Here is a 25,694-nt window from a genome sequence, read left to right as displayed (position 1 = left end):
CTTGACCTACCTATTTAAATAGTCTGCTGAGGAGATGATAGGTGTGCTTTGGTTTGGCTTGGGTTTTTTGGCTGTGTCACTATACTGATCAATGAACCCCCCTATCTCCTTTTGATGCTACGTGTACTGCCTGGTTATTTGACTGCTAGTGTCATGAAGCTATGGTTTCAGTTAAAAACCAGCACTTGAGCCTTTTTTTTTTCTGGAAAACTACTCTCCAGTAGCTTATTGTAACTAACTATTATAGTATTTTTTCCAGTGTTCAGACAAATTTTAACCTTAATAGTTAAAGTCAGGGCAGAAGACCAGAAAGTCAGATTTGGGGATTATCCTATTCACACTTCTAAAACAGCAGGTATTCTCACCTCTTCTCCATCAGGTGCTTCCAATCAGCTGCAGTTAATTTAATGCTACAAATTTCCATTACATGTTACTCTTCAGATACATCCCAGCCCCTGAGTGGGAATCTTCTGGATGAGGGAGGTAAGTGATGATAAACCTTCACTCCCTGGCAGCATAATCCTTCATTTTTTGATCTACACCTAAATTCATTCACCTTAATATTGTTCCATTTCCTTTGCATAGAGTGAAAACTAATAAGTGTATCACTAGAGCTAGTAGCAAGCTTTCTACTTGTTTTTTCTAAGAGTTTTCTTAAGTTTATTTTCTAAAGAATCAATGGAATTCTGTCCCACTCAGTTACAATAGACTGTTTATAGTGCTTTAAAGTAGAAACTATATACTGGCATGTGTAGACCTCTAAAATTGTCATCACTTAAAATAATTGATATCTCTAGATCACTTTAGATTTGAGGCTTTCCTCCACTGCAGGATCTTCCTCTTTGCTGTTAAAAAGCCCTGTCAGTCCCAGTATTAAGTAATATTTAAATGGGACATGTTCTTTCTTACATGTCTCACTAGTTTGTTGCAAGATGCAGTTCATTTCATGCTTCTCTCTGCTCAGCTTGAAGAAATCAACTTCTTATCTCCTGGAGTCCTTACAAACTTCTGAAAGACCTTGTTACCTTCATTGTGTTGGTTTTATTAATTATGTGTCCTTTAAAACCTTTCTCTGTTGAAGGTTAAGCACCTTAAAACCTTAACCATTAGTGAACCAGACTGGAGGAAAAATAACTTGTCCCCTGCACTGGAGTGTTTCATTTAAGTGCACACTTTACAGTGCTTGAGTGGGAAGTTTGTACAGGAAATTGTCCTCTAAGACAACAAGAAGGGTGATAGCCTAAAAAGTAGTCTCTGTTGCACATAGCTGTTTCTATTGCCACAAATCAAGTAGTGCTGTGCTCTTGCATACCTTTAAAAATGCTTATAAGATGCCTGTCTCTGCATTCTAACTCTGAAAGCTAAAGCCAACATATATGGAAGATGATGCAAATTAAAGGGAACAAAAATATTCTCAATGCATTCTTCAAACGATGGTCACCTGCTATTTGTATGAGGCTATTCAGACAGTTCAGCATATGAGAGGAATGAAAATATGTACCAACTTATTTCTCAAAAATCTTTGTGAGATTGTCAGGTGTTTAAAAAAATGTATTTAGTGGAATATTGGATTGTGTTACCTCTTATGGGGAACCTTTTTCATGTTTGTGGCACCAAAAGTGTATTCTGTAGTTCAGAAAAAGCCAAAACCCCAAACTTCAGCTATGAACAATTAAGTGTAAAGTTCATATCTGACTGTACTGAGAAGTTGTTCCTTTATATCAGTTATTATTTAAAACAAGAAAGGTTTACCTGTGATGAGTTTCCTTCATGTTGCCAAGTCTTTTCAACTACAGAGCTTCCAGAGGAGAGCATCTGAGGAATAACAGAAGCACCTTTGAAATGCCCATGAACTTTCAGAGTTTGGAGTTCCATAGGGCTCCCTAGGAGGGATCAGAAACTAGGACTTTATAGTTTGATCCATCCGTAAGTGGGCAATAAGCTCCTGCAGAAGATATGGAAATTCCTGAGAAAAAAAGAAAAAAAAAAAAGAAAACAACTTCAGGGAAGGCAAAAAATGATCAACAAAGAAGGTAGAATTAGAAAGGTCTCTTCAGAAAATGCAGCTTGACCAAGATGTTTAGTTGAGGATACAGGCAGATATTCCTCTGACTTTATTTTATTTGACACTGGGAGGCACTTTTCTTTGGTTATTCTGAAGATACAGCAACAACTAGGTTGTTTGTCTAGCTCACTCTTATCTTTTTCAGCACCTTCTGTGGAATTGTGGCCCAGCTTTCAGTGAGTACAATGGTACAGAAGAACAGCTGTTCTTTAATGCCCTGGTGCTTAGTGGTCAAAATATCCTCAATTTTCTTCATGCATGATTTTTTGCAAAATAGTTGAGTAGTGCTTAGGATCACAATAAATCAATTTTTCCTGAATTCTAGTACTGATCTAGAGTTGTATCTTGTGTCCAGTGTGCATCCCCTACATCTCTGTCTGCATGCAATAGTGTAGTTTCTGCAAACACACTGATAGTTCATCTAGGAATCTGAAGTGGACAATTTAATTTTTGGAACACCCACACCTCCCCTGATTGAAAACCACCTTTTTAGGGTCTATAAAGAAAAATGGTGATGGTTTGTGTCCAGATGAGTCTCTCTTCCACAATGAGCCCTGGAGGTTGTTAGGCTGGTAGTGCCAGTGTGTTCTAAACAGGAAATGTGTGTTGAATGATTCATCATTAATTGGCTGCATCTGCCCAAGTCATGAGGAGGGATGAGAATACCTGTAGTTTAAAATGCTAGTGCTGTATTCCTGATAAAATCCTCATGTTAGAATTCAATTTTATCTGCAGTTATATTAGTGAAAGGAGAAAGGAACTGTATTATTAAAATCTTATGCAGAACTTTACAAGAAGATTCAGATTTAGTGATTTGTATATAGTTTTACTAGGAAGTTAGTTGGATAAAAATCTATCTTGTTTAAAATGTTTTATTTGAATATTGCATATTAATATGTAAGAACTATTTTGCCCATGAAAAAATCCTTTAGACTGAACATGTTAATTGAATATCCTATATGAACACAAAAAAAGAAAGCAATGCAGATTATGAAAAATACCTTCTGTTTTACAGCTCCATCAAGAAAATACAGTGAACTTGGAAGCAGGTTACCACAGAGTTTCCTAACAGGTTGATAAATTACTTTTTCATGTATTTTGTTCAGCACTAAGACTTAGGCTTTGGCATTGAAGTTTCAAGGTCCTGCTGTCTTACTGAATGAAATGGTTTCATTTATTAATTTTAGTTTAGCTTTTCTGCCAATTTAATTTACTTTCAAGTCATGTTTTGTACCTAGTGAATATAACAAGTATAGGTGTATAAATTAAGTTTCAACTCTGTTGGCTTATCCTATAAAGATTGGAATATGTATCAGAAGAGAAATAGTAGAGAAGAGGTAAATTAAGGAGACATTATAATGGCAGAGCCTTCTGCGTAGAAGAAAGCAGTGAAGAAAAACTGGAGAGCTCCAAGCCTTAATAATGGCTGAAAACTACATTTAGATTTTAAAATAATATGTAAGCCACCTTCCTTAACTAGCATAGGCCTGTTGCTGCTGACTGTGAGATGTAGTCAAGACTTTTTGTTGTGTGTTCTGCTTACCACTCCACCTGAGAGAAATATGACCACTGTCAGATCTTCTGCCTAGAAGGGGTTGATCAAGAAATGAAAAAAGCCAAAGAGGGAAGCTCAGGATGGAAAGCACAAGACTGAAGGAAATTAAGCCTGCAACCCAACTTTCTCATAACTGCATTCGGGTGTAGATTCCATATGATGATTTGGCTACCAGTGGCATCAACTACTGCTCTATATTTGTTAGTAACTTCAAAAGTCTTAGTCCTTGTTGCTGCTGTATCACCTGCCTGCTCTCTGTGAAACACATTGACCCTTTCCTCCTGTTCCACACAGTAGAGTTAACCATCCCACTGTAAGGCAAATTTATTTAAAGGGTGCAATTGAAAAATAATGAATGACAGTTCACATTTATATTGATGTTGGCCTTGCTTTGCTCAAGACTAGAGGGAAGTATGTGTGCAGATGGAGCAGCAGTCTTGAATTCCTGTTTCTTTTTACTAATCATAGATGTGTTCAACCTTCCCTGTAATTAGCCCTACAACTCAGTGCTGCCTTCCCAAAGCCCTTACTATCAGGTGGTGCTATGATGTGTGTAGATAGCCATTGCTGTTGATCCAGGGGAAAGCACACTGTCTGCAATTTTTCAACATCAGAGTTGGGGGAGAAAAAATGTTTTTGACATTTCAGTTGTGACCTTCTCTGCTCACAGAAGTCATAGCCTGAATTAATTCCTGCAAATAGCATTTCATGTAATAGTTCAGAGCACATTGTTACTTCTGTGGTGCCCACTGATTGTACTTTGCAGGCTGTCTTTCTTTGTCTCTTTGATATGTAGTAGACCACTGCTGAAAGTCAGCTTTTCCTTTTCTATTCCTGCTCTGTGTCTGGTGGCCACCAATGAAAAATGCCTGATGATTGTGGGGTGAAGCTTACCCTATCACTTTCAAAATTAACTCTGCAGAGACTGATGTACACTCCCAGCAATCTCATCTCACCAGTGCTACACTATTCTTGAATGCTTAATGTCATCTTTAAAGCCAGGTAGCATCACGTTGCTTCCTTTTCATTGGTACCTTCTATGAAAAGCAGGCATAATACTGGAATTTCTAGTGGCTGCTGCTTGCCTCTGAGTTCTCAGGGGCAGATGAGGTGCTGAGAGAGGTCTGTGGTAACATGGTTCATGGCCTCAGGCTGCACCAGGGGAGGTTTAGATTGAGTATTAGGAAAAATTTCTTTACCGAAAGAGTGGTCTGACAAGGGAAAAATATAAAATTAAGGTATTAGCACCTTAATTTTTTTAATTATGTCTGATTAACTTGAAAAGAACAGATTGAAAGTTAGTGGAACATATAGATATTTTATACAGACTCCTGTGTTTTGCCTGCTCTGTCATCTGTATAGACAGAAACTTGAAGTTGTTCATATTTTTAGAAGTCATCTAAGCTGAGAGATGCTTGTTGCTGCACTACAGTAGACATGAATTTTACAAATAACACCACTTTAATTTGGATAAATTCTCAGATTTGTCGTAGGGGAATATGTTCAGCAGTAAAATGAATTGTGATGTAAACTCCCAGTACCAGACACTCTAAATGAAGTATACAAATTTGGATTTATTGAGTGAGGCTTAGTTACTCCATGTGAGTCGATTCAGTAAGTAGGTCTGTAATGATTTTGTGCACATAGTGCCAGGTCATTATTTCAGGGAACTGTTGCTTAACAAAACTGCATGCTGCCTTTTCTCAAACAGCAAAGCTAAATGCAATACTGACTTTAGAAGCAGAAAAATCCCAAATTTTGCTCTAATGATGGGTGAAATGCGTGTCATGTCATTATGAAATGAAAAGAAAATGTTTAGGAGGGAGGAGCATGTCCTAGTGAATATGTATTTCTTGCGTATTATGTGTATTAGGGATGGAGGGATTCTGTCGTGGGTTTTTTTCTTCAAAAAATACCCAGAACCTAAACAAAAAATGGTTTTGTAATTGTTAGACCCTTAGACCAGATGATGGTCTGTTTCCTTAGCAACACTTCCAGAAAGAAAGCAAAGGAAAACACTACAAATGGAAGGACAGTCCTTAGCTTATTGTATTAGTGAAAAGAGCAGTGTGTAACGATGCCCTGCCAAAGCTTTTAAAATAGGTCCAGAGTTATCAAATATTGATAATGGTTTTAACCATTTTGCTGGGAAAATGATTTATAGAGTATGAATTCTTTGTCACTGTGTAACACATTACTGTATTTGTTGGAATAAACTTGCTTTGTGAATTACAAAAGCCAACTGAAGATCTAGGAAAAATAGAACTTCAGGATTCAAAATGATAACAAAATGGCTGTATCTTTATAAAGTGATTCCATGAAGTTTGGAGGGTGGGTTCCTGACACTGTCATAAGTCTAAAGTCTTGAGGAAGTCTAGAATTAAAATACTTAATACATCATCTTAATTTTTAAAGCATGAATTAAAAACTGGGGATTTAAAAATATGCTTCTTGCAAAATACATGCAGTAAAAAATCTATGATCAAGCAAAATAACTTGCATTAGTTGCTGTAATTAGTAGTATTTTAAATAAATCAGATATTCCTTATATTAGAATGAATGTGAATGAGTAACTTGGGACATCCAGCAGTTACTCAGAGTTTCCAGATGGGTTTCAAGGAGAACCATGTCATTTGTGACTCTGCTGTTTCCCACGATGCTGTTGCATTTCATTTTCTTCCCACACAGTCTCCTATTATGCTAAGAAAATAGTGCACACCCTTGAAGTTCAAAGACAGAGTTCTGGTTGAGTTGAAACACTGGTTTGGTTGAAAGTTCGATTTGTATTTGAATATTACTTGACATCAGCATTTGGGAGGGAGAGTGGAGTCAGGGGAGTGGCCTCCCAGCTTTTCCTAGGAAAGTTCTACTTTGGTATAGCTCTCAGTTTTCCATTACTAGTATGGGTAGTTGCTGGTGCTCCATGGTTATTGGTCAACTTTTTCATCTTTTTATATGGTACCCTTAAAGGGAAGGTCTGCAAAACATTTCCTAAAAATCTTTTAGCATGGAATTTACTTTCGTTTGAGACTTTTGGTGACTTGTTTTTTGTAAGTAGTGGGTCATGAGCCAGAACAGGACTGTGTGCTCAGAGAGCAGGCAGAGGTGTAGATAAAGGGTTTCTCAGAGCACTGGCATTTTTTTTTGAGTATTTGGAAACTCTCAGCTAGGACAGAGTGGAAGAAGTTGGCATAGAAGTTACCTATTTCTGAGTAAGCTTTTCTCTCTGGCTTTTCTCAGCTTAGTGGCAGATACTTATTTTTATTATAGAGTAAGGGACATTTTCCACAGCTTTGTTGCTAAGGAAAGGGGAGGTTAGGGGTGGAGAAAACCTCCCACTGCACATACTGCCCAGTGCTTTTATGTGCTAAATGTGAGAAAGATGTTAGCAAGGTGTGTCCCTGACTTCCTAAGACAATGGAAATTGAGGTGCAGCACATTAGAAACCTCCCCCAGCAGAAGTGCACTTATAGGCTTTGTTTGACTCATAGAGCTAATTTTTGGTGAAATGTATTGCTTTAATATAAATTATCAGGGTTTAAGTGAGGTCAAAGGAAAAAGTATTATCTCTTATGCATATAAACTGTTAAAAAGCTTTAAACTCTGCAGCTTTGTGTGGGAGGCACTGTGGGAAAGGAGTCTCAATTAAAGTTTTCAGTCTGTCAGCACCTCCTCCATTGAGGTGTTTCCCGATGCTTTCTTTTAAGACTGTTTAAAGAGGAAATAGCACGAACTGGGTGTGCAAACCAGGCTCCAAAAGCCTTCATTTGTGTCTTAACACAAAGATGCTGAAGCTTTTGAAACCACATCTACCATTTTCCGTGGACCACAGTAAGAATTAAAATACTCTTCTAAGCTGTACCAGAATTTTCTGCTATATTTAAATGGGATGCCTGCTTCTAAAATCATTCCTGGTGACACCAGGGAGAGAGAAGCTCTGTCCTTCACACAGCTGTACAGCTGAGATGGTAGAAAAAAGCTCTTGGAAGAAGAGAGAGCATGCCCACCTTTGGTGGGACACCAGCAGCCATATTAAATGCTGAAGAATGTCTGGAGGCATCTAAGCCTAAAGACACTTGGAATGCTGAGGAAACCCAGAAGTCTTACAGGCCCCAGCACTCTGAACCATTTCAGCTCATATCCTACATGTGTCTGTCAGTGTGCAATCTCAGGGGGGGCACAGGGGAAAGGTGGCTTGTCCTGAACATTTACAAATTACTGAAATTTTGCACTTACTTGAAATTAACAGTTTTGTTTTGTTGAGGTTTTTGTTGTCTTTTTTTTCTTTGTTTTTTCTTTGTTTTTTCCCGGCTTGACTTTTAAATGCGAACAAAACACTCCAGCTTTGTCTCTTCCCTTTGAGCTGTTGATTCACTTTTCAAATTCTGCTATTTTCAGCTGTATTCTCTAAAAGTCTGTTAGAAACAGAAGTTGAACATCCTTTGATTTCTTAGCTGTGTGAGTGACAATGTATTGATACAGTCTACAAAGCATCTAATGCTGTGAAAGTATATAAACAGCTTGTTAAACCATTTGATGTAGATCAAAAAACCCATTTCTAGCCTGATAGATTCCTACTTTTGTGTGTATTTTCAAAACTTTTTTAATTAAAAAGTTTTATACATATAGCTGTAATTAAACACAGAGATAGTAGCATTTTTTACTGTAGTAGAGAATAGCTATTTTTGCAGCCATCAAAACCAATTTTCAGTAGGACTGATAACATTCAACTCTTAAAACAAGGATACTGGGGGGCTGGGGCAAATGGTGACCATGTGCCTGTGCTCTAGATATAATGTGCAAGCTACAAAATCTGTCAGCTGACACACTTAAAATTTAGTTTTGCTGCTGCAATGCAGTGGTATACTTTTTTTTCTAAGTGTAGATTGCTTGTAATAAAGGGTTGATAGTCAGGCAAGCAGTCTTTCAGGATGGAGAAGTGTATAAATAGCTCCCACAAGAACTTGGGGAACTTGTGCAGATGTTCAGGGGTGTTGGGTGAGCCTGAGCACAGCTCTTGGGAACTTCCCCATCTGCCAGAAGCTGCAGCCCCAGCTTCACTGAAAGGGGCTTTGTGGTAATGGCAATCAGTAATGGCTGTGTAGGTCAGTGTATGAAATCAGGTTTATCAAACTTAAATCAGCAAGGAAATGTGACTTTGAAGTGAGTAATGTTCTGCCTTTTTATTCTTACTTAATTTCTCGGTGAAAAGATTTGGCTTGAATTTGGTTTGATTTGACAAGGGGAAAAAAGAAAAGCTCTGGATTTTTGGTGTTTTTTTTAGCAGTACAGCTTTTTGATACTTCAAGTGATTTTAATGATTTACACTTAAATAATACCACAAGCTGAAGTAGGTGCCAAGCTACCTGTAGCATGCAATTAATTCAGCACTTCTAATACCAGCTTGATTGCCAGAAATGTTCTCAGTGTTTTATTCATAAACAAAAGCCAGGTTAGAAATAGATTCACACTGATTACAAAAAAATATTTGTCAGTTTAGAAGACTATTCATTTTTTCTCTGTGACAAAAGTTGCTAATGCAAATGATTTAGAATAAAAATATATTTTGTATGTAATAAAAAGTTTTAGTAATTATTTTTCTTCAGATATCCCATTCAGCTGAAGGGTCAATGTAAAGCCAAAAAAGTTGAAAGCCAGAATACGACCTGACTCAACTGTATAAAGGTTGAAAAAGATTTGAAGTCTGTTTAAAAGAATAAATAAATCTGTGCATATGTGTATTTTTAACAGTTTCAGTTCTTAAAAAAGCCAATTAAAAGAAGTTTAATCTCTAGGCCAGTTATTTCCAGATGTTATTGTTAAAGCCCCACAGATAGCATGTTGGTTTTGCCTTGAAGAAAATGTCCTTGTTATACATTTGAAAGGGAAAGGGGAAATGTAATTTTAAAATATCTGAAAGGTCATTGCAACCTCAGCCCTCTTAACAGAGCATCACTGCTTTTCACCAGAAATGTTTTTTACGTGTTCTGTCAAGAAGTTGATGTTGGTTTTGTATCTGTTCCCAGAACCTTCCACACAATTTGCAAGCTGGTTAGATGGCCCTTTCTCATCTGTGCTGAGGATGCATTCTGCAGTTTGCTCACTTAGCTACAGAGAGGCTTTTTTTTCCTTTGACCTAGACTGCTAATCCCTCACTGCAGAGAGCAGCAGCTGTGCTTTGTCTGCGGAGGTCCCTGCACTGCGGGCAGCCCCATTCCCAGAGCAAGCCCCGCTTTGTGCCTTCTGCTTTTTCAATTACTGAGAGGGTGACTTTCTGCTTCCTTTTTCCTAAATCCCTTTTTAGCTTCGTGGAACTCTACAATGCATGATTTTGAATTATTATTTTTATTTATATATTTTTAAAAAAGCATAGGTTTCCAAGAGCTGTTACATACAGTTTCACAAAACTGTGTTTGACTAAAGCGTTCCTGACATTCCAGAGGTGAAGGATTTCTGCCTTGCTTTTTGGAAAGGTGATGAAACCTATTTCTGTTTAAATATTAAACACTCTAGATAGATGTGTTTGAATTGTAGCTCTGAGGGATATAATTATAAATAAATCAGGGGGTTCTGTGCATCCATGTTGTATCCTCATTTACCACTGAATAATCAGGCTTCAGTTGCACTTGATAATATTTCCCTCAGTTAAACATGTGCAGCCATCTAGGATGGTAGTGATGGCTGAGAACTAAGTTAATACAAGAACAGAACAGAAAGTCTTTTGCTGTTTTAGGTGTTACTGCCATGAATGGTAAAACTAACTTCAAAAGGAGAAGAATTTGGCCTCTAGTTTCTTTAAGAAGATACTTGTGGAAGCACAAATTTAACATTTCAGTTAATCTCATAATCAAACGTTTGTGTTTACATTTTCATGTTTCACTGTATTCTTTATTCAGCAACTGAGCAGAATTTTTAAGTATATGAAATGCTGTTGAGTTGAATGCATTCCTGGAACACTTGTTACAGTTTTTCAGTGCTATAGGCAGATGTAACCTAACCTGAACCTCTTGCCTCTTCATTTCAGAACTGTCTTTTCATTGTATTTCAGTTGTTTTTATTTACTACTCAAAACCTGTTTTAAAGTAGGAAGCATATACAGAGAGACAGCTGGCAGACTTGGAACAGAATATACAGAAAAAGGTTCTGTTGCTTGGGCATCTTGGCCTTAGATACAGTGATTTGTGAATGCCACATCCAGACACTTCTCTAAGTTGAGTAAATTGCAGGTGGCATTGATTGTGCCCCCCCAGGTAGACAGAATTGTGGTGGAAAACTACAAGGAATAAAGGGATGAAACAGTGACCTGCTCACGTAAGAGAGAGAAGTGGCAGAGCTGCTAAAAGGAGAATAAGGAAGTGGCTTACAGACAACTTATTTGTGTGTGTAAGAAGATCAAGAGAAGGCAAGGCAGGAAGCAAAGCTTCCAGCTTTACTGAACGTGTTTATGTATCTAAAACCTACTCTTATTTTTTAATTGGTGATTTGTAGTGGTGCTGAACAATTATAGCTTAATCTGTTAATAAGCTTATTGTATAAAGTAAAAACCTATGCACCCACACAAAACTAACAGGGAAACAGAGAAGCATTTTTTGTTGCCTTAAATAAGGAACTAAATTTTATCCTGATGCAGCCATTCCCACACCTGCATTCTAGGATGGCTTTGTGATGGCAAGAGAAGTGTTTAGAAACCAAAATGGCTTCTTTTGTGCCTACGAATTCTCATGAAATAAGGAGTGGCTGTGTCTTTCCCTAAGGTCTTGTTACATGTGCCACAAGGGATTGATCTTGTGCCTGTATTTTTTACTATATTTATAAAAACACTGAGAATTAGTAAGATGCAATGAGCTCATCACCAGCCTTTGCCCTGACAGCACTCAGATTTGCATCTCTTTGCAGATGTACTCAGGAGTATGTGTAAGAGATTGCACTTAGATAAAAACCAGCTGGTTTAATCAGAGCCCAAGTTGAGCTGATACTGATGAAACACATATCTTAGGAAGCAAGCCAGGATATTATTCAGTGCCCTTTATTAGGAGTGGTCATATTCCAGCCTGTAAGACAGCAGACTCGGTGGTTATTCTCCATTTATGCACTTGCTCAAGAATTTCAAGACTGGATTCTGTCACCTTTCATTTGTCACATAATACTCATCAACACCTTTATAGTTCAGCATATTTGATTTTCTTAATCTTTTTCTATGAAACATCTAATGCAACACCTCAAGTAGGTGAATATGATCTTTTTCCTTCTCAATTCAGTTACAGCATATTCTACTGTGCCTTTTGCTTTCCTTATTCTTAACCTGATTATATATATTTAATTTGTCCACCATTTTGGTTTCTAAGTCCTGACCATAGAACATAGCTTCTATATTATGCCAAGCTGTATCAAACCCGAGCTTAATTGCAAAATTCATCCCCTGCACTTACTGGTTTTTAAAATGAATCATATTGAAAACTAATAACAATTCAACTACATTTTATTTTTATATTAAAACAAATTCTAGTATTCCTGGTGAGGGAAAACAAAATATTGAGAAAATTAAGTACTCTATTGTTCCAGACTCTCAACATTATAATGAAAATTTTGTACAAGCTACAGGAAATTGAAAGCATATTCATGTATTTATGTATCATTGCATTGCTGAGCTGCTTAGGAAAGTATTTTTCCATGTGTGCTTAAGATGAGGCTTTTTCAAGTTCATAAAGGAATAAAAATATTTCATGTTTACTTGTTCTTTTTAAAAAATTATTATTTGAATGCATCTTTAGAGGAGAGTAGTATTTTGTGAGTTAAGTGAAGGTTGATTTCAGCTACAAAGTAACCATAAAGATTCTTGGTTTGACTTCAGTGTCTGTTTTTGGGGAAAGTGGTGAATATGGTCAATGTTGAGAGACTTGCTGGAGATGTAAAGAATTCCAGAGTCCTCTTTTCATGCTCCTAGGGATTTGAGTGGTTGGCATTGCTCGAGCTGCAAGGTTCTAAATGTAACTGAGCAGTTCATGTTTGTTAATCATCTAAACTTTGCCATCTGCTGGAGAGCCTTTTAGTGACATTATAATTTAGTCCAGTTGGAGCTCAATTAGTTTTCTGAGTAGTCTGTTATCATGTGTTCACCAAACAAAAGCCCACACGTTTAACCCTGGTCACTTTGTTATTCAATTTTTAAATAAGCATCTGGAATGACTCTGACAAAACAATCTCTCAGCATAACAGAGAAGCTTAAGTGCTGTGGATTTGCTTTTTATGTATCAAACCAGGACATTTCCATGGCAGTTGACACCTTTCAGCTTCTTGAATGCTTGCATGAGTATGATTCAGAAATTGTCATGCCTTTTGGAATTACATTGTCATCATTTATCCCAGCATGATGACAGATGCTGGGAGGAGTGAGGGACAATAAAAGAAAAGGCAGAAAACAAGCTGCCACCTACAAAGGGACTACTGCACACAGCTGCTTTACCTTGTGTTCCCCTGGAGTCAGAAAATATTGTTCAAGGTCCATGCTGAGCAATTCAGAGTCCAGACAACTGTTTTGCATGGGTATTCTGAACTGACTTTGTTCAGTTCCAGACGTATGGAGAGTGTGGAACGTGGCAGTTCAGGCTTTTTTGCTGTACCCAGGCAAAAGCTCGGTAATTGCATACTTTGTGCTGTAATTTGCTATAAGCTGAACCTCTCACTTACTGACCCCTTATGCTAAAATCCAAAGCCTTCACATACCTTTGTGAAGGCACACCTCTGAACTATTGCTGAAGCTCTGCTACATCTTAAGGTTAATAATTTTTCCAGTGTAATAGGGCATGCTGTATGGTAGTGCAAAATATTCCCCCCATGCCCTGCAGGATTTAAACAGTATGAGAAAAATACAGTCTTTGCTTTGTTCTTTCTTTGCATTCAAGGAGAAAAGTAAGTTGTCTGGAACCACAGAACTGATACAGTGTGAAAGGACTGAGAGCAGGTCTGAGAGGAAGGAGTTAGGGGTGATGGTGAACAAGAAGCTTAACATGAGCCATCAGTGTGCACTTGCAACCCAGAAAGCCAACTGTGCCCTGGGCTGCACCATAAGAAGCACAATTCTCCTCCTCTGCTCTTCTCTTGTGAGACCCCACCTGGAGTCCCCAACATGAGAAGGACATAGTGTGTCCCTTAGTGTGTCCAGAGCAGAGCCACTCAAACGATTAGAGGACTAGAGCACCTCCCCAGTGAAGCCAGGCTGAGGAAGTTGGGGTTTTTCAGCCTGGAGAAGAGGATGCTTCAGGGTGACCTTATAGCAGCTTTCCAGTATCTGAAGGGGCCTACAAGAAAGCTGGGGTAGGGCTTTTGCGTGGGCGTGTAGCAAGAGGCCAAGGGACAATGGTTTAAAATGTGAAGAGGGGAGATTTAGATTGGGTATTATGAGAAAAATCTTCACTATGAGGGCCCAGGTTGTTGTGGCTGCCCCCTCCCTGGAAGTGCTCAAGGCCAGGAGGGTTGGATCTAGATGATCTGTTCCAACCCAAACCACTCAGTGATTCTATGATTTCTGGCTTCAAGAAGCAATAAGGAAGCTGAAGCAACAGAACTTTGATTCTTAGTATTGTATTGTCCTGATTACATTAACATTTTGTGGTTTTATTATTTTTTTTTTAGTTCTGACTGCATTATGCTTTCTGATGTGAACAGATTTCAGGAGTTGCAACCTTTATGATAATACTTTTCCACTTAAAGGCCATAACAGCACACATACAAAATTCTCCTAAACTTTAAGACCTCTCCATAAAAACCTTCATTATATCCTTGATAGATTACAGCAGTAACAAAGAAATTAATTTCAGGCATTATTACCACACAGTGTAACATTATTGTGGCATAATGATGAACAGGGTTTATTTGGAAGAATCCAGAGTGTGATAGGATATTTCTCTGGGCAATTGTCAGAGCAACAGAAAAAAAGATCTTTTTTTTTCTCCTTTTAAAAAGCTCCGTTTAAATTTATGGAAGCTTTTACAGCTTCTGTGGACATAAGCTTGCTTTTCTTACATGAAATATTGTAATGGTGAGTAAGTGAGGAGCTTGATAATTTTCATTTGGTATTTACATAAGGCTGACAGACCCAGCTGAAGAACCAGCAGTGCTTAAACCTCCAGGAGTTTCAGGCAGTGGTCCTTCTGCAGGTGCACATTAGCTCAGTCTCCTAACAGATACTCATGTTGACTGCAGATGCATCAAAAGCATCCCAGACCATGTTTGTCTGGAAATCCTAAGTACCCTGAGATAGATTCTGCAAATATCTCTTTTGTTGAACTTGTTTGGAAAACACAAGTGAACTGGTGAACAGCTGAATGCAGTATAACAGAATTGTCTCTGCTTAGGTTCCAGTATTCCAAACAAAATACCTAAGTTCGTTTTTTTTTTCCCCTCATGTATTTAATATCTGCTACTGTATTATAAATACATCTTTCAAGAATTGCCATTTCAATTATGAAGTATAGACAGAATCTCCAATTTACAGCCATAAATACAGCCATTTTTAATCGGGCATTTACCTGATGCACTCTGCTAATAAAACAGGCAAAGAACTTCAGAAAAGTATTTCTCTGCCAAATGTCAACAAGTGTGCATTTCTTTTTTTACCCTGTGACTGCCGCTTAGCAACATAATTTGCAGGAAGTACAACTGTTATTCTTTCCCTTTCTGTCTCCCTAATGTAAGGGAGGGTTCAGGAAGAACACGTCATGCACAGTTTTTTTGTTTCCTGGAAATTTTTCCAGAAAGAGAAGAAAAAATAATACAATATAAAGAATTTTTTCCTTGCATTGAAGTGATCTGATGATGTGTATAAATCACTGCTTGAAATCTCCACTTATGTTGGCAAAAACTCTGCTGGTCATTAATAGATGTTGCTAGAAGGCTGTTATGTGGGTACTGCTAGGCTGTCTGATCTCTCATGCTGAAAGCTAGGAGAATTTAATTCATAATAATTTCAGTTTCTGAAGAAGAGCACACTCTGCCCTGTTTTTCTGGCTTGAAAATTAGTTGCAGATTGTAAATTGGAAACTGCCTTTTTTTTGGTGTTGTCTGCCAAAGTGAATTATGATAGCTGATTCTTATTAGGAAAATACTGGGGGTCTTCTTAAGAGTTCCTTAATTTCTTCCTTAATTTAAATTACTGAATGAAAAGCTAAAAATCTTAACTAATTTGGCTGATCAGTAACACAGCAATGGGAAAATGAAAAATACTGACAGGGTTTTTTCTGAAACCCTGGCACCAAGTGTCTCTTGTTGTTACCATTGCTGTTCCCTAAAATCCAGCGAGTTTGCCACTCACCAATTTCAGGATGTTTTGAATCAATGGAAGAACAGTGTCTAGGCCCTTTGGGCTCATTTTATTGACACAGGGCTGTTTCTTTGTTAGATGTATTTTCTAAAGTAATTCTACTAAGAACATCTCACTTGGTGATAGAATCAGGAACCTTACTGAGCTTAATGAAAAGAGGTTTTCAGAGCAGGCACAATTTAAGTCCTTTTGCCTACCATCTAAAAGTAGTGCCTATGTGCTGTTTTATCAGAAGAAGGAATAATTTGTAAAATGAGATCTTTAAGCCTCTTTTTCATAACTCTATATTTGAAGAATTGCATCATACAAAAAAATAGTGGTTTGGTTTAGCTGTGTTCAGTATCAGAGACTGGTGAAGGGAAAATGAACTACAACAGAGTGAACTAAAGAAGTGATGGGAAATTAATGGATTTTTTTAAATTTTATTTTACTTATCAGTTCTGTTTTGATGAATCCTCTGGGATCTATGTTTCTACATGGGGAGTAGATTGTGAAAGAGGCTGTCACAAAAAGTAGATTTTTAGGAGTTGAGGATCTTGGATTCTATTCTGGGTCCTCTCACTGACTCACAGTGAAAGTCTCTGAAATTGTGTGAGTCACTAAATGTCTGTGCCTCATGTACACTGCTATAAAAGTGAATATTACTTGTATCACACCACTGTTTGACCCTTTCCTTTGCATTTCCTGGGTCATTTTTAAACTCCCAAACAAAGTAACTTCTGGTAATGTACAAAATTGTCCCATTTTTCTCTAAACTCTCTATCCGGTTTGGACCTGTTGATGTGATTGTCACCAAAACCAAAAGAGCTTTAGTGAGAAATTTCATTATTAATAGTTGTCATTTAATAACAAACAATAAAATACTAAGAATATAATTAATGTAACATGTTTATTCATCTACACTTAAATCCTTCATTACTATTTTTGGTGCTTATGTGATATCAAACTTTTTAAAAGACTCCTTTAAGTTCTATCACAAAGATTTTCAGGCACTTCTAACTCAGTATTTAGGCTTTGTTACTGTTTCTTATTTCCCCAATTTGTCTCCTACTGTTTGTTACCCATCTACTGCCTCATATTTAAGTGCCATAGGTTCTTAAAGACTGAGTCCAACTACTTTTTTTTAAAGGCATTTTTATAGCCTACAGAAATTACAGATAGACAACACAATGATGTTGTTCACCTGCTCATATTATAATTTCCAGTGATTCCAAGAGCTTCCCTGGTAATATGTTACAAAACCAAGATGTAGTCTTAAGGAATAAAAACTTTCATTGTATATTTTGCTAAATTTCATGCTGTTTATCACAGTAATTCAAAATACGTTGAACAACTTCCTTCTCTGTAGAGTCTGATTTTCAGTGACTTTAAAGTGTTTTCATCCTTTTCTGCATCCCAAAAACAAGGAGTTGAACATGGAAAATAAAGTTATTGAGAAATATTTTTGAGAGCTTATGGCCAAATACACTTCATTTGAGGAGAAGCTGAGATTTGCATAGCACAGCTGAAGAAAAACTGATAGCTGAGTAACACTTTGGTTTGGTTTTTTCTTGACTGGCAATTACTTGATCTTAGTAGGACACCCAAGACTGCATAAGTAAAGTATATTTAACTAAAAAGACTATGCATGTGTGTGCATGCATTTTGTGTCTAAAAATAGTTTTCTTGGAACAGGATTCAATGTTGACACTGCCTGCTTCACTTTTATCATGGAGCACAACTCTATGTGGAAAAACTCATGTCCTTTTCTTGAGCAGCTCGAATTCCCCATGCTTGGCACAGCTTCCTTCAACCACTTCACTACTGTGTACTTCCATTTAGTCAGGGGCAATATAAATAAATTAGTTCTAGGCATTAAGGAATGAAGAACAGATTGTTCGAAAAATGCTTTTTAAATTAGTAATTTATTTCTTTAAAAGTAGTTTTGACCTCTACCTAATTTTTTCCAATTTATTTTACTAGTTGCTTCCACTCAGCCCTTCTTTAATTCAAAGGCACAGTAACATGGCAGATGGGAAAAAAGTGAGAATTCACAAGCATTTGTCTTTGTAGAGTATATGAAGTTTATGATCAGTGCCAAACTGCTGCCTCTAGAAACTGGTAATTCTTTCTTCCCAGAACAGAACAACAACAGTAAAATTCATCCAAGCTTTTATACCCTTGGGAAGTGTTGAGATGTACTGATGTTTCTGAGGGTGATGCCAGTCTGGTTCCTATTGAGAGCTCAGGTGGGACCCAGTGGAGACAGCTGCCTCTCACAAGGACCTCTCCTGGGTGCCACCTACTTGTTTTACTGATATTTTTACTGATACCATCACAACAGTCAGTAGACAGGGATCTGGTCACTACCTGGAGAGATAAAGTTTAGGCTTAAGGATAATGGCTGAATTCTGGGTGCTTTTCAGCAGTGTATTCAAGTAAATTTGTTACATGATGGTGGTGCAGCATATCTTGGGGACATGGGAAATGTGCATGTAAGTGAACTCATAGTAGCAAGGATTTTAAGAGGGCTGGGGTTTCTGAACATGAGTTTATAGTAAAAGGTGGGGTAAAATATGAAAAGCTTTTCAGTGCAGAGATACCATCTCAAGCTCAAAATTCCAAAGCTATAAACAGCTGGATTCCTGGAGAGTACTGCAGGAAGATACCTGTGGTTATGCACAGTGTTCTTGTATTGGACATTACTTAACACTGTTGGTCATTACTTAGCAGTAGGCTAGATGGACTTCTGGTTTGAGCTGTCTCTGTGTTCAGAGTATCCTCCCTTTGTATACGTGTATATATTTTTTTATTGTGTCCCCCTGCCCTGTGTATGGAGGGATATGAAGGCTGAATCAGCTGTTTGTATTTTCATGTCATTGTTCCACTGTGACTCTATGCAGATTTCTGATGTTGCACCAAAACACCAGGCAAGAGAAGATGGCAACTTTGCCTGGTTCCCAGTAGTTACAAAGCTTTGCAAATCCCATCAACAAAACCTTGGAGAATGCCATCCTTTGATACATCTTCAGTTTAAGTCATGAGTGAAATATCAAAGGCATTATGCTTTAAACCTTCTTAGTTGTCCTCAGGTCTTCACAGGTCTATGTAGGCCTGGCTATACAACATAAATATCAAAAGATTTATCTTGGCTTTTTACTGTCCCAACAGCTTCACTCACATCTATGGCAACTTTATCTGGGGTTGCCTGGAATTACCTCTAAATAATGCATAGAGTAGGCCTGCTAACCATTCCTTAATTAGATAATGAATTTGTCTTCCTAATGAAAATCTAAATTTCTGACCTATTTTGCAATGTAAAAATATCAAAGCTTGGAGAAAAGATTCTAGTCTAAATTCCAATACTATGTTCTTTTTTTTTTTTTTTTTTGTAATTTTAGCATATCTGGGAAAAATCCTACCGCCCCCTTGCCCCAGAAAAAGGTTTCTATTTTAACTCTTCAGTGTATGGTATGAATTAATGATGGGAAGCTGTTTCTGGTAACATATATATATACATATGATGATTCCCTTTAGCTAAACTTCACATTTTTTTGCTTAGGTGTCTGTATTTGGTCTGCTTTGATAAAATAACACTATTCTTTGTGGTAGGATATTATGTACAGACTTGAGCCATATTCTCAACACCATGGCCATGGCTGTAATTTTATCAGCTAATGGCAGCCACTGGCTGAATGCCAATTAAAACAATTAAGAATGATCTAATGGTTAGATAAAACAATGAGACGTGAAGAACTTAGTAGTACTTTAAGTCTCTTAATTTTAAATTGTCTTTACTCATCAAAAACCTCAGTTAGCAGATCACTGGTTTTGTTGAGAATAAGCATGTTTGTATTTGTACATACAATATTTCAAATCTTAAGAAAACCAAAATATGAGATACTGTAGTTGCTTTAACCTTCCCTTTTCCAATTTAACTGGTTCTTAAACTTATGCAAGTAGTTTTTTTACAAATACTCTCACTTGTGGTACTGCTGTCTGTTAACTGCTTTGTTTTTCAAAGCGTGCTGGAATGTGCACAGATAGCTCCTCTCTGTATTGAATTTCACCCCAGTAGGTGTCTTTGTCTATAGACTGGTACATTAGCCTAGGATTAGTTCAGCAGTTTTCAAGCTTCCCTGTACTAATCATTTCCTCTGCTTTGCAGAACATCTTCAAGTCCTGTAGGTTTACAGGTCTGTAGGGCCCTCGGACGTTTTAACATATTTATATTCACTTTTCCCTGGAAAAATCAATATTCTTTTTTTTGAGAATATTCTGCTTGTTTGGATTTTTTTCACTGCACGATTAAGCTCTACAGTTTGATTACTGTATTACATGTTTGATTATTGCAGACTGTAGAATTTCCCCCTCTACTTTATGCTGTGTAGTTTAATCCTTTGTTGGAAGGGATTAACTAAATTGCAGGTAGAAGTGCTATTGCTTTTGTAACTTTTTCAAAAAACTTTCTGCTGCTTCATTAATATGATTGTCATGGTAGCAAAATCAGCTCAGGAGGGAATGACCCTGAGAGCACCACTGACTGGCCAGCCAGGAACAAATGTCTGAGGAAAAAGCTGGGAATGTTGGTCAGTGTGTTGCACTGGCAACGGGATTATCCAGCTGGTCATCATTTGATCAGGATCTTTTTTGTCCTTTATACTTTTCAGTTAATTCATTAGATCCTTGAACTTAAGAAAACCAACAAAAAAAAAAAAATCCTTTGAAATTCTGTTTTGTCTTCAACAGTGCCCTTAAAGATAGTCGTTTCCCCCCAATGACGAGGGATGAGCTGCCACGGCTTTTCTGCTCAGTTTCTCTACTCACTAACTTTGAAGATGTATGTGACTACATGGACTGGGAGGTAAGGATGTCAGATAAGTTTTTAGAAAACTACTTTGATGCAATGAACATCTATAGCAGAAGTCCCACCATTTAAATAATTTGCATACGTTTAATGCAGTTGTCATGGTTTGCACTCTTTACGTGTTTTGTGGCGTAGATTCAAAAGATCCTTTTTGGTAAAACTGTCATGACCTTAAAAGTCTGAGCTATGAAAATGGAATTAAATTGTATTTTAGCCCATTCATCTTCTCGAAGTAAACAAGCATTGCAAAAAACTGCAATCCCAAAGCAAGGTGCTTTATTTAGCTTCTAGGAGTGAGCTTTTTATCTTTCCCAGAACTTTGCTTTCAGAGTAAGTGACCTGCACAGCCCCTGCAGAACCTGTACACAGTGTCGCCAAGTAAATCAGTGGTCTTGTTTTTCTTCACCATTTCATGCAGCTGAATCTATTTTAACTGGTAGATTCTAGGAAACCTGCATGCACTCTCTTGGAACAGCAGCATAAAAGAGATTAACAAACAAATGCTGCTTTTAGAGTAATTTCTGGGAAGGAGTACTGAAGGAAGTGTTACTGGTGTTCTTGTGCATTTTCCCAAATTATTTGGTATTAGACACTTGTAAAAAACAAGTTACTGGACTTAAGATGAACTTCTCATCATAGTCAGTGTGACTGTTGTGTTGCTCTTTGAGTATATGTTTGAATGGACATTAAGAAAAAATCTGAAATTGTCATATATTATAGTGGACATGCTATAGTGTCAAAGACCCCACACAAGTTGCAGTGTTTCCCTTTAATAATGACTTAGCTCCTCTAAATAGTCAGGATTTCTTTAAGAGAAGAGGCTTTCTGTTGTATTCACAGGTAACAAATGTATATTGAATAGAAATTTCTTTTGTTGTTAAAATGGCAAGAGACCCAGTGCTATCAGCACAGTGATATCCAGCAGTAACCTCAGCTTCAAGAATTTTATAGTAGCTGAAAATCTAATAAAAAATGAGTTTTCTGTTCAGCTCATAATAGCAAGGGCCCTTTACCCCCTGGTATGTAATTCTGAATGAGATGAATTTAAGTTCCCTTTGGGGTTTATCATCAGTATTTCCACCATAAACAGAATTATTCAGACGAAAAAGGAAATTTTAGCTGAAACTGTATGTGCATTCTCAACAAGCAGCTTTTTTTGAGAGAAGTAGTTTGTCTTGTCTCTGAGCCCTTGGAGGGCTTTAAATAATGTTTTCAAGCAATCAAACCTGTAGTGACTTTTAATACTAAACCAAACTAGAAATCAGAATGAAAACAGATAGAGTTTTTCTGCTTTTCTAAGTTGACTTCTGGCAGTAACCACAGTGATGTTTTCAGTTTTATTTCATCTATTATAATTTATTAAAAATCAGACTATGTATACGATCAGACAATGTTTCTAAGTGCATAATGGAATATCATTTAGCTCTTCCCATCTGGTAGTTATAAATATTATTAGATGCTGGTTTATTCTCTCAGTAATAAACTTCTAAGATGATGAAAATACTCATCATTGAAGAGAAGCTGAAACCAAAGCCTTGGTTCAAAAATCCACCCTCTTGGAAAGACTGGTTTTAGCTTTGTTCCTCGGGAGACTGCTGTTTTGTAACCTCAATTCTCTTAAGAAGCAAAGGAGGTTTTTACTTCCCATGTCCTTCCTAGGTCTTGTTGCAGAATCACTGAGACTTGAATAACAATGTAAACAAGCTTCATGTAGTTCTTGTTCAGTTCTGACTGGATTTATGGATTATTATGATTGTTCTTCGAAAGCCCCAACTTAGGAGGGAAGAATGGAGTGGTCAAAAATGTAATGGTCCTTGTGTTATCCATTTCTTTAGTTTTATTTCTCTTAAGGTTTTTTTAATTATAGTTTTTTTAAAACCTCTAGTAAATTCCTAGGAATTCTAAGACATGGCCTGAAAGTAAGTTCCATGATTTTGGGTTTTTTTTTATTCTTTTTTCTTAGAAGTAAAACATGCTTCCCAAGTAATTGTGCTGTATAAAGTTGTGGATGATCTGTGTAGGGGAGTGTGTATAAATAAGAGAGAGATAAAATTTGTAATTGTTCATCCGTAAAAGAATGATTCATCCCTGTTCGTGCCCCTGTCAGAGCTGATGTCATATATATTGCTTTTAAGGTAGCTGCAGCTACACAACAGTAATGGCAAAAAGACATTTCAGCATGTCTAGAGTCTGATGTAAAGAGAGATTCTGCATCTTTCATCTCATATAATGCTGATTTTCAGGTCATCCTAAAAAATATTGCCTGCTTAGGTGAATTTCTTCTGTAGGTGTGCTACTGATGATGGTGAGAGAGGTCTCAATATGTTAAAATTACCAATGTGTACAACTCACAGTACTCGGGTGGTTTAGAGACAAGAGCATTTGAAGATAAGGCTTAGGAAAGTCTCCTGTCTCCTGAAGCAGAGTGTAAGTCTGCTTTTGTCTGATTAATGAATTATCCTCCCAAACTAAATAAATTATTATTTCAGTTGTAAAAAGCAACACGAGATTCTTTTGCACCAGAAAATTCAACTAGCAGGAGGTTCTAGTGAATTGACTGCTATTAGCTGCCATATGATTTTTCAAATTGCTCCACTTTCAAATAATTTTTTAAAGTTCAAACTTTTAAAGGACCACGTCAGTACCATGGTTCAGGAGGAAGCTTCCTAAGCTATAATTTAGCTTTTTTACTTATACACGTGACTTTATCTGAATTGCAGTGCACTTTAGTAGCTGAACTGATGTAGGGCATTGAAACAAACAACTGGGAATGTATGAACTGTTCCTTCATTTCTGTTAGACAGAACCCAGTGAAATGTTGCTGCGGTTCAGGTGCTTCTGGGGTGGAGTTTCACTGACTTTCTGTCTTGCAGAAAGGTGCAACAAGAGCAAGTCTTAAGAAATGCTTCTTCTGATAGTACTGCTCTTTTATTAAACATTATATATCAAAGGACTACTTGGGAGACAAGTAATAATGACCAATTATTTTAGAACACATTTGATATTGACAGTAATCATTCCTTCCCCAGATAAAAACTCTTATCTTGTGTTTCCATTCTTCCTGAGTTCATCTTTTTGATCTGTCTTTCTACCAGGTCTTTTTTTTTTCCTGCACAAATTAGAATTCCTGCCTCAGGATGCTTCCAATTTTGCTGTGGATTCTTAAAGCAGATACCCTTGTATCTTGTGTTGCACTGGGCACTGTGTGTGTAGTTAGCAGCCCTCCAAAAGAAGGAATGTACAAGAGTTTGAACAGATTGCTGTCAAGTATCCTGGCTTTGGATTCTTTAGGAAGAACTTCTATTTGGTTTGTCAAGCTTCCAAGTCTGCAGTTTTGGGCAAATAAACCTGAACTCAGGAGGTCTTGTGAGTGGATTCATAACCCAGAAACTGTGTGTGTGATCATGTTGTAGGTCTTGCAGTTCCAGCTTTGTGCTTCAGGCTCTGACTCCTTGAGAGGGTGGGGTTGCAAGATACCTGACAATGGCAAATGTTTTCATGTATCCCCTGCCTGCCTTTTTTTCTAGAAATAGAGAGTAAAACAGCAAAATGCCCCTACTCCTATTTCATGTGGCAGCAGATGAACAGGTTTTTAATTTATTTTCACATTAATTTAAATAAGAATCTGGGGGGGGGTTGCTAGGAGGTAATGCCAGTCTTGGCATTTAGATTCCCTTTTTAAAATAAAACATCATAAAATATTATGATTGTATGTAATTATAATAAGCAACTTATTGGAAAACAGTATTGTAATTCCAACAAGGTAATAAGTAACTAGAATTGACCCACTTCTATTCCTTAAAATACCTTTAAAGAGATCTTTGCCCTGAAGTTGGTGTTCTTCAGTGAAGTAACATCTGGAGAACCATACGTGCTTGCTGTGTTGATACAAAAGACCTGTGAACATTGGTTTAAATATTAGCTCAAATAGTTGTAGCCAATAATGTTGGCTGAAAGGTGGCTTTCCATTGTTGACAAAGTTAGTACATTTAGGAGCTGTGGAAATTCTTTCCTTCCTGCAAGTGCAGCAGCACCAGCAACTCTTACAGCTTATATTCCTTAGAACAGAGAAGAGTCTTGATCTTTTATTCTTTTGGGTGTTATTCAGTGATTCATGTATGTAAATAAATGATTCATTTAAAAAAGAATGCTTGTCATGGAGCAGAGAGCATATCTCCCCAGTAGTCTTTGGCTTCCATTGTCAAATCAGAAGGAATACTGTACAAGTTATAGTCCAGCTTTCTTGTTTGAAAATGTAGATGGTTTGCTGTTGGTCCAAGATTGAGCTGAGAGAGCACGAGTCAGTAGAAGGACCAGCCATAACCTGCAGCAGTCTCATCTGGTTCACCTTGTGAGTGCTTGTGCCTGGAGATGGGGGAGGCAGCAGAGCCTGGCACAGAACAGCACACAGGGAGGGAACTGGCAGACACTTGTTTCTAACAACCAAGGAGGTGATGCACTACTCCAGCTATGGAGTATTCCATGTGGAATCCTGTGTGACAGATTTCTTTGTTACCTGCTTTAATGTCTTTCTGAGAAAGCATTTACAATTTATTTGTCTTAAACTGATTAGTGATAATTCCACGCAAATCTCTTACAGATTTCAGTGTAATACACAAAACCAACCAGAATGGTCATTTGATGATAATTTACTCCACAGTAGACTAAAAGCTTGAATTTCAACAAGGCTTGATGTAATTCCATGTTGATAGTCCAACAAGAATAATATTACTTGTTCCTTTCAGTATGGTTGGAGAGTCAGTACAAGAGGACCAGATGTGTAAACTGTCTGTTGAACATTGGGTCAGAACAGTCAAACATGGGAGCTGCTTGAACTTTGGTTTCAGGGTGGGTTTTGGAATAATTACCACAACTGAGATAGATATATAGAGACTGGTATTACAGGCAG

The 25,694-nt window shown here is 37.4% G+C and overlaps 1 protein-coding gene across 2 annotated transcripts in view; it reads left to right on the top strand.

The window, feature by feature from the left end:
* Positions 1 to 25,694, top strand: part of AMMECR1 (AMMECR nuclear protein 1) — a 70,315-nt gene that overhangs the window by 33,446 nt on the left and 11,175 nt on the right. For both annotated transcript variants that reach the window (XR_011728608.1, XM_071757588.1), the window contains exon 3: positions 20,668 to 20,782. Coding sequence is in view for 1 of the 2 variants with exons in the window: in XM_071757588.1 (XP_071613689.1) it covers positions 20,668 to 20,782 (115 nt within the window). In the remaining variant the exon portion in view is untranslated. The remainder of the gene's footprint in view (positions 1 to 20,667; positions 20,783 to 25,694) is intronic.

Source organism: Heliangelus exortis, chromosome 14 (genome assembly GCF_036169615.1).
Source record: "Heliangelus exortis chromosome 14, bHelExo1.hap1, whole genome shotgun sequence".
Lineage (NCBI taxonomy): Eukaryota > Metazoa > Chordata > Aves > Apodiformes > Trochilidae > Heliangelus > Heliangelus exortis.
The sequence above is the reverse complement of the archived record's forward strand: the minus strand, read 5'-3'. Positions and strand labels throughout refer to the sequence as shown.